Source organism: Cucumis melo, chromosome 9 (assembly GCF_025177605.1).
Source record: "Cucumis melo cultivar AY chromosome 9, USDA_Cmelo_AY_1.0, whole genome shotgun sequence".
Taxonomy (NCBI): domain Eukaryota; kingdom Viridiplantae; phylum Streptophyta; class Magnoliopsida; order Cucurbitales; family Cucurbitaceae; genus Cucumis; species Cucumis melo.
In genome coordinates this window covers 1,261,623-1,270,813 of record NC_066865.1, presented here as the reverse complement: position 1 = coordinate 1,270,813, position 9,191 = coordinate 1,261,623, and the positions used below count along the sequence as shown (strand labels likewise).

Sequence of the window (9,191 nt, the reverse complement as noted above, 5' to 3'; positions counted from 1 at the left end):
TATTTTATAATTTAGCTAATTACCTTCAATTCACTGTTGTAAGAGATAAACAAATGTCAAACAATTAACTAGACGTATATTATTAAGAGAGGAGAAAAATAGAGAAAATATAAAAGTATTAGATCATAGATTAAAGTAGAAAAAGGAACATGAAAGAGGGAGGTAATGAGTTGTAGACAAACCAGAATGGTTATTAATAAAAGTATGTCAATGGTTTATGTGTTCCATAAGAATATTTTTAATTTCTTTCAAATTATATAATGGTTTGAAACTTTTGAAATTAACATTGTCGACATATAAAAATATTTTTTAACTCTAAAACATAGTATAAAAAATAATATAAATACGAACTCAATTCAACTGACAACTGTGTATGCACCTGAAAGCAAGAGATTTCAGATTCAAATCCCACCCTCCAAATTTGTATTATAATATCTTTTTAAAAAATATTTATAAATGCAAAGTAAAACAAAACAGATCAAACGTTATTACACGTTTTCTTTTGAAGTTTACAAAATATTAAAAAGCATATAACTCTAAAATATTTAAAACCACCAAATTTGTAGTTTTTTTTTTTTTTTTTTTTTTTTGTCTAGAGTTCAACCTCAAAGTATTTTAATATTAAAAAAAATAAAATGTTGTATATCTATCATCTTATTTTAAGAATAACTATAATAGATTTAATTTAAACTTACAAACTTATATATATATATATAGTAACCTCAATATATTTGACAAAAAAAATAGAAAGTTAGATTTTCAATACGTATTTATTGGATTATGGAATTTTACCACAAAAACTCTATTATTATAAAACTTAATTAAAAAAATTTTAAACTCTATCTTTTTAGTATAATCGAGAATGAGGTATTCGAATCACAAAATCTCCCCTGATGCTCAACTCAACTCATAGTTTATGATCGAAAGTTTAAAGATTTTCAAAATTTAAAAGCCAAAATATGAAATAATAAAATTTTTAAAAAAATAATGATTTTTTAAAGGAGAAAACTGTTTGGAGGAAGTAGGGCCCATGCAGCAAAGTTCACATAAGGGATGATGTGCTCACAATTTATATGTGCATGTAATTCTCCTTTCTTTCTCCAATTCTCTCCCTTTTCCAATTTCTTAACCTTTTTCTTTCTTTCTTTCTTTCTTTCTTTCTTCCTTTCTTTCCTTTTGTTCTTTTCTTTCTACCCAATATTAATGCCCATCATGTTGCCACTCCTTCTCACAACTCTAGCTCTCTTAACGACGTCGTTCTTCATCTTCTCTTTACTATACGACACCGTTTCTTGCTACTTGTTAACTCCTAGACGCATCAAGCAAAAGATGGCCAAGCAAGGTGTTCATGGCCCTAAACCCCGTCCTCTCCTCGGTAACATCCTCGACGTCGCCTCCCTCCTCTCCAAATCTACCTCCTCCGACATGCCCTCCATCTCTCACGACCTCGTCCCCCGTCTCCTCCCTCATTTCCTCGCCTGGTCCTCCCAATTCGGTACGTTCATTAACACACCTCCTTACAAATTATATCACTAAATCTACTGATTCAACGTAACATCACAAACACTGAAATAAATTTAATTACATTGTGATATGGTTAGTTACATTCAAAATAATTTGCAGGGAAGAGGTTTATATTTTGGAATGGGATTGAGCCAAGAATGTGTTTAACCGAAACCGATTTGATAAAAGAGCTTTTATCAAAATACAGCACGGTTTCCGGGAAATCATGGCTACAACAACAAGGCTCTAAGCATTTTATAGGACGAGGTCTTTTAATGGCGAACGGTCAAAATTGGTTCCATCAACGACATATCGTCGCGCCAGCTTTCGTCGGGGATCGACTTAAGGTTCGTTAAAGCAAGTGTGATTGAGAATATGAATCATTTCTTTCAAAAAAAAAAACAAAAAAAGTTTGGGTTTTGAATTTTAGTGTGTGTGTTTGTTTTTGGTTGTGAAGAGTTACGCAGGGTATATGGTGGAGTGTACAAAGGAGATGCTTGAATCAATAGAAAAGGAGGTAAAGTCGGGGAGATCGGAATTTGAAATCGGCGAGTATATGACAAGACTTACGGCTGATATAATTTCGAGAACGGAGTTCGAGAGTAGTTTTGAAAAGGGAAAACAAATCTTTCATTTACTTACTGTTTTACAGCATCTTTGTGCTCAGGCCAGCCGCCACCTCTGTTTTCCCGGTAGCCGGTAATGACTCTTTTTTCTTTTTCTAAAAAAAAAAAAAATCTCTTAATATATTTATCTCTTCTCTCTCCTCTATTTTCTTTTTCATTATAAAATATGGCTACAACTAATATTATTTAATGAAAATATTTTTGCAATGGGAGGCTTCAAGGGCATTTTCGTCTTTTTACCCTCCTTTTTAGCCCATGTATTGAAGCCCATTCCTAAGAACTAACTCTATTTAGGCTCAACATAGTCTTTTTTAAGAGTTATCAAATTGTCTTTAAGTTAGCACTTTTCTTTAGGATAATGTAATTTTTAGAATATCAATATTTTAAAAGAATTTCAAATATAACAAATTTTGCCATAGATAGATTATGAGATTTGAAAATTGTCTATCACCCAGTTGTTAGGAATATAGTGTCTATTAGGGATTTGGTCTATTATGTATCTAATTGTAAGTTACAAATTATCATGTACTAAACTTTTTTAATTGAGAAAGATTTTAAAGTTTTTATTAAGGAGTGTAGTTCTAAGTTGGACTGCACTACAAAAAGATGTACTCTAAGTATAATTCCAATGATCGAAATATTGTAAGATTTTGTTTAAAAATAACACGTTTAATTCGATTCCTACTTAAGAAAATAGTTTTAAATTCAAACATTAGTGTGATAATTTTAATTTAGAGTCAAATTTTGATAATGGGTAGTGTTTACTTTGCAGGTTTTTTCCAAGTAAATACAACAGAGAGATAAAGGCATTGAAAGGGAAAGTGGAGGAATTATTAATGGAAATAATACAAAGCAGAAAGGATTGTGTGGAAATTGGGAGAAGCAGTTCATATGGAAATGATTTATTAGGAATGTTATTAAATGAAATGCAAAAGAAAAAATTGGATGGAAATAATGGTTTGAGTTTGAATTTGCAAATTATAATGGATGAATGCAAAACCTTCTTCTTTGCTGGCCATGAAACCACTGCCCTTTTACTCACTTGGACTGTCATGTTATTAGCCACTAACCCTACTTGGCAAGACAAGGTTCGAGCCGAAGTTATGGCAGTATGTGGTTCGGAAACCCCCTCGTTTCATCATCTTTCCAAACTTTCTCTGGTAAGAAAAATGTCGAGATTTCAATTTCATTGCTGTTTTTTTATCTCTTGTTGTTAGTATTTTATATGATATTTTTATATAAGTATGATACTATGCTAAAAGAATTTTTAATCGAAGATAATTGTTCAATATCCTAAAAAGAGTTGGGATAAATCCACTAAGTTTCGATAAAATCCGGTGTCTGAAAGGAACATAAACGGTCTTTTCAATTAAGATAGAAGATTTTTTTAAAGAATTTTATAATTTAAAAAGGAAAAGAAACTTCACACAATCTCGAGTTGTATTCATTTTTTTTACATGGTACCTCAATAAAATTTTATCATAATATCTTTTACTATGCAAAAAATTAAAAAAAAAAAATAGATATGAGATTAAGAGCAACTATATATATTGCTTCTAAATAATCATTATTTTCCATTTAAGGAATAATGTATTGTTTTTGTGAACATTTTTTTAGTTTTTTTAATTAAAATTATTTTCTTCTAATTTTTTATTATAGTTTTTATATTTTTTAAATAAAAGAATTGAATTTTAACCAAATTTAAAATATAAAAATAAGTTTTTATATTTTTTTTTAAACACTTTTGAAGAGTTTTTTTAACCTTAACTTATTTTTTAAAAATATTGTTATAAAACGGATAATAAAAAAATGATGTTATTAATTTTGAAAAACTAAAAATCAAAATAACTACTAATAATTAAAGTCTAAATAATTAACTTATGGAAAAAAAGAAAAAGAAAGAAAAGAGGTTGTGGGTGGGACCTTAGTTCATTCTAATATGGCTTACTTCATGGCACACCACTTATAAATGTCTTTTTCTTCAACTGATTTTTCACAAATTTTATAGGAAAAAAGTTTAATTAAAATCCCAAAAATTCCACTTACCTAAAACTAATGATTGTTACAGCCACTTTAATTGGCCATGAAATGACATTAAAATTCATAAAACACATGGTCAATCTCTTACCATTTTTATGAATTTAATTGAGTTTATTTAATTAATCATATAGTTTTCTTATTACAATTTAATAAAATGATTATGCATATACTTAATTATATATCAACAATCATTAGGTGCAACTTTCATCTTTTTCTTTTACAAACTTCTTCTTCTTCTTTTTTTTTTTTTTTGTTGAATGTTGTCTAAGTTATGCATCTCGAGATGTTTTGTTATATATAATAATTACTTTTTGTTCTTATTTACAGTTGAGTATGGTGATAAATGAGTCGTTAAGACTATATCCACCGGCAAGTATTCTTCCAAGAATGGCATTTGAAGATATAAAACTTGGAGATTTAGAGATTCCGAAAGGATTATCAATATGGATTCCTCTTTTAGCCATTCATCATAGTGAAGAATTATGGGGCAAAGATGCAAATGAGTTCAATCCGGAAAGATTTGCAAATTCCAAACCTTTTACTTCGGGTGGTTTCATTCCTTTTGCTTCTGGCCCTCGTAATTGCATCGGACAATCTTTTGCTCTTATGGAAACTAAGATTATTCTGGCTATGCTCATCTCCAAGTTTAGTTTCACGATCTCTGATAATTATCGGCATGCACCTGTTGTCGTCCTCACTATAAAACCTAAATACGGCGTTCAAGTTTGTTTGAAGCCTTTGAATTAACAAAGTAGTACCTGGATCCATCTCATCTTTTTATGTAGCTCGCTCCAATCATATACTAAAAAAGAAAAAAAAAATGATTGGATAGCTGAAAAAGATGGGTGCGATGCATAATAGATTCAAGTACTTTTCCTTAATAAATTCTCTAGCTTATAGGTTCTTTTTGAGACGAGAGGGAGATTTAGTCATATTTTTCACTCGTTTTGTTTTTTTGTGATCTTTGTTTTTGTTTTTGTTTTCCCTTTTGGTCTCTCTTTCTATTTTTGCCACTGTGAAAAGAAAGAGAGATGTGGGAGAATATGAAGCTTGATTGTAATGTTATATTTTGAGCAATATTAAATAGAGGCAAGCTTGTTTTTTAATTATTATTTATTATTAGTCTTATTTAAGTACAAGAGAATGAAAGATTCCAACACAGATCTCTTAGTTGTTAACACATATTGTATGTCAGTTGAACTATGCTCGTTTTAATATTAGACTTGAGTAGAAAGAAATAGTGAATCGAAGTCTAGAGTTTGACTACGTAGATATAAATATTTAAGAAAAATGGGGGCAAAAGGTGAGTTAGAAACATATAGGTTAAAGGCAGCAGCTTCTTAATTGGCCTCAAATTGCACCACTTTGGAGTTTGGAAGTTATTGAAGCCCTCTTAGACAGTTTCCCCAAAAAGGGTGTCTGTGACTTTTACATGCTCCAAGACAAAAACATTGTAAATAAAAAACATTAACATAAAAAGCAATAGACAAAAAAGATGATGCATTTTCTTCTGATCTTTTCTTTCCAAAGGGATGCTCTTTTTCTGCAGCACATTATTCTTTGATTATCTTTCATGTCCCACTATCTAATTTTAAAAAACAATATACATTACATGGTAGATGACAAAATGTAGGCTGCGTTGTGTGTTAGGAGACTCTTATGTTATTTATGTGTGTTTTTTTAACATAAATTTGTAGATTTGATTCGAAGAAACATTATATATCTTATTTAAGTCAATCACTAGGAAATGGTCAAAGTAAGCTATAAATATATACACCCTTAAAGTTCCTAATCTAAAAAAAGAATTTGGAGATGTTAATTAGGGTCTACCACAGGAAGGAACTAATTAAGAGTGTTGCCGACATCAAAAGAGAATAAGTTAGTGGTAGAAATCGAGGCAGGTAAGCTCAGAGGAGCATGGATAGAAGTAGACTCGACCTTAAAGGTGTTTGTAGCCTCAATATATCCTTAGCTGCAATGTGGGCACTTTGGAATGCTTGGCTCGAAGTGGTCTCATCCTTAACCTTGGCTTTCGTGTTCAAGAGGGACCTTTGATTCATCTAGATAGAAGTGACCTCAACTTTAGTTTTGAAGTTGAAGCGGGCACTTTGGGCCAATTTTTCTCTCTTCTTTTGGTCTCCCTTGGTACGTTTCTCGCGCTTCTGTGTCTCTAACACATTATTATTGTTATTCTAGTCTTAACCCTAACTTTCTGCTCTCTTGAGCTCGATGACTCTTTTGGTCCAAAATAATTCTTAACATACACTTAACTACATTTTTGGATGCACTTTAATATGTTTGTGTCAAAGTTATGTCCTTCCATTTTTTTGTATCACAACAATTGCAAGAATGAAGATCGAACCTCTTATATTTAGCATGGAAACTCATGTCGTCGGCCAATTACCGTTAAATTAATTAAGCTCTCTTTATCTATTTTTCAATTTTAATATGTGTATAATAAATCTCTAAACGTTCATATTCATATATTTAATACATTTCTAAACTTTAAATGGGTTTAATTATAATTAAATTCGTTTACTATTCAAGATGAACCAACGATATATTTAATTTTCAAAAATCAAATAGATACCAAAATTTAATATCTATGGTTGACAGAGCTTAATATACAATAATATTTGAAGACCATATCCAAAAAAGGAAAAATCTTGAGATGCTGTCCATTTCAGTAATATAATAAATATGGTAATGAAAAACAAAAAACTAATTTTTATAATACATATATATATCTTGAAATTCTCCATTAAAATTTAATTAGTAAATAAAACACATATGAGCTGTTGTTAAGTGGAAAGTAATTTAATATAAAGTCTTTATAGATAAATTTTATAATATTGTTTAAAAGATCTAAAGATATTGAGTGGGAATGTTGCCCCATTGAACCTCACATTTACTAACTTTTGGTAGGAAAGTTTTGAAAATGAGAGTGAGATTTTATACATGCAAATGACCCATAGAAAAAAAAAAAGTCCTCTCTTACTTTTTGATGTGTTGAAATTCTAAACTATATATTAAAATAAGTAATAGAATTAAGATTATAAAACAAAATCTTATTTTACACTAAAGTCTCTTTTTAAGTGTGCTTGTAATCGAACCAATTCGAGACAATGGCGTCGGTAGTATTGATGATGGTGATATTTTTATCTCTTCCATTATGACTTTAAAATATATATATATATATATATATAATCGTTCCGAAGATTTGGAAATAGTGTTTTTGACTTTCTTTTTTTTAATGTCATGGCATTTAATTATATATAGCGTATGTATGAAAGAAATTAAAACTTTTACCATCGATCTTATTTTCACTCCACGTATTGTAAAGAAAACTCACAAGTCAAATACACACACATCTTTAGTAGCTGTTCTTTCTTTTGGAATTTTTTTTACAATATACGGGATGAGGGGATGGAACTTCAGACCTCTTCAAGTTGATATAATGATATAAATACATGTTTGGTGCTAGTAAAATTATTTGTTTCTAGAGATTTTTTTCGTACGATCCTAGTACATACCACTCTCATAATTAAATTAATAAATTTATTATTAAGCAAATTTTATAAACCTCGCTTTACTCTTAAATGTGTTATGATGAAACATTTTTCGTTGATTTTGGTCGATCGGTTCCTAAGAAAATTTCTTCTACAATGGGAGCATGGAAAATATTTTCATCCCTAATTATCATTTTATTGTGCTTCAAGATTAACAATGAATAGAGTAGGATATACTAACGTTAATGTCACGGGTTGATATATGTGTTTTGTCGACGTGTAAATTGGAAGTCCAGCGTGGAAGAAGAAGACAGGCGATGGTTAAATTAACAAAGTCACTATCTAAGTAAGTGATAATGATTGGGATTGTACACACACTTAATTAAAATAAAATAATAATAATAATAATAATAACAAATAAATAAGTAAGTAAAATAAAAAGCTAAAAACTTGCACGAGCGGATTTTAGTGGCGATTAAATTCGTAAAGTGGAAAGAAGTGTTCGAACACTCCAAGTAGGGTTTCTTTTTTCTTTTTCTTTCCTTTTTATATAAATAACTAACTCAAAAGACTTTTATTATTAAACTCAGATTTGCTATTAATAAAAAAAAAAATTATATAATAATAAGAGAAGAAAAAAAATAAAACAAAATATTATATAATAACAACAACTTGATGTTTAGTGCTTTGACTCCTTTTAATTCACATGGGATATCACTCTTTTTCCTTTTTAATATCATCCATTATCTTTTTTTTTTTTTTTATTCCCATTAAATATATATATACACACACACACACACAAATTAAAACTATAAATAATACAGAAGTAGTTGGAATTTTTTTTTTTTTTTTTTGAAGGGCTAAATCTAAGGTTTTCTTTTTGTTTATTGAATTTCTTAGCCAATGACTTACTCTAGCCAAATAAATTTCAAAAGTAAAAATGTAATTTTTGAAAAAAGTTGGAAAATTTTGAAAATATGTTAGCCTTGGTTGTTTTATTATTGAAATGTTTGGTAGATTATTATTATGATTAAAATAAAGCTCACAAAAGCATATAGACTAATCATGTATGTATATATATATATATATAGTTAATTAATTCACACAAGTAGTATGGGACCATGGTTTTAAGAAATCATGGTATATGAAAGTTCCTATATCTTAATTCATGATTGAAAAACACATAGATACTAAAAGTAGAAAATAACGTTGAAATTCTCTTGTATAAATGTTACTAAATAAAAAACGATAAACAAAAAGCGAACATCCCTAATCAACTAGCATACAATACTTAGTAATCTAAAACGTCTTTGATTCAAAATCCATTATCCCTAATAGGAGAAACACTTTTAACAAATAACAATCAATGATAGATTTCTACTACTACAGTTACTTTTATCATTTTTAATAGATATATCTGTATAAGCATATTCGAATAATAATCATAGTATAAAATAAATGAAAGAAGAAAATAAAATTGAAAGGGTAGATTAATTAAAAGGAGAATGATAAA

General features: G+C 29.0%; 1 protein-coding gene across 1 annotated transcript; it reads left to right on the top strand.

Annotated features, from left to right (window-relative positions):
* Positions 1 to 1,099: 1,099 nt before the first annotated feature.
* On the top strand, positions 1,100 to 5,275 carry LOC103498598 (cytokinin hydroxylase-like). Its single transcript, XM_008461250.2, has 5 exons — positions 1,100 to 1,495; positions 1,624 to 1,850; positions 1,961 to 2,202; positions 2,902 to 3,289; positions 4,497 to 5,275. Exons 1-5 carry the CDS (start codon positions 1,204 to 1,206, stop codon positions 4,914 to 4,916), a joined length of 1,569 nt encoding a protein of 522 aa, XP_008459472.1. The 5' UTR covers positions 1,100 to 1,203; the 3' UTR covers positions 4,917 to 5,275.
* Positions 5,276 to 9,191: the final 3,916 nt, after the last annotated feature.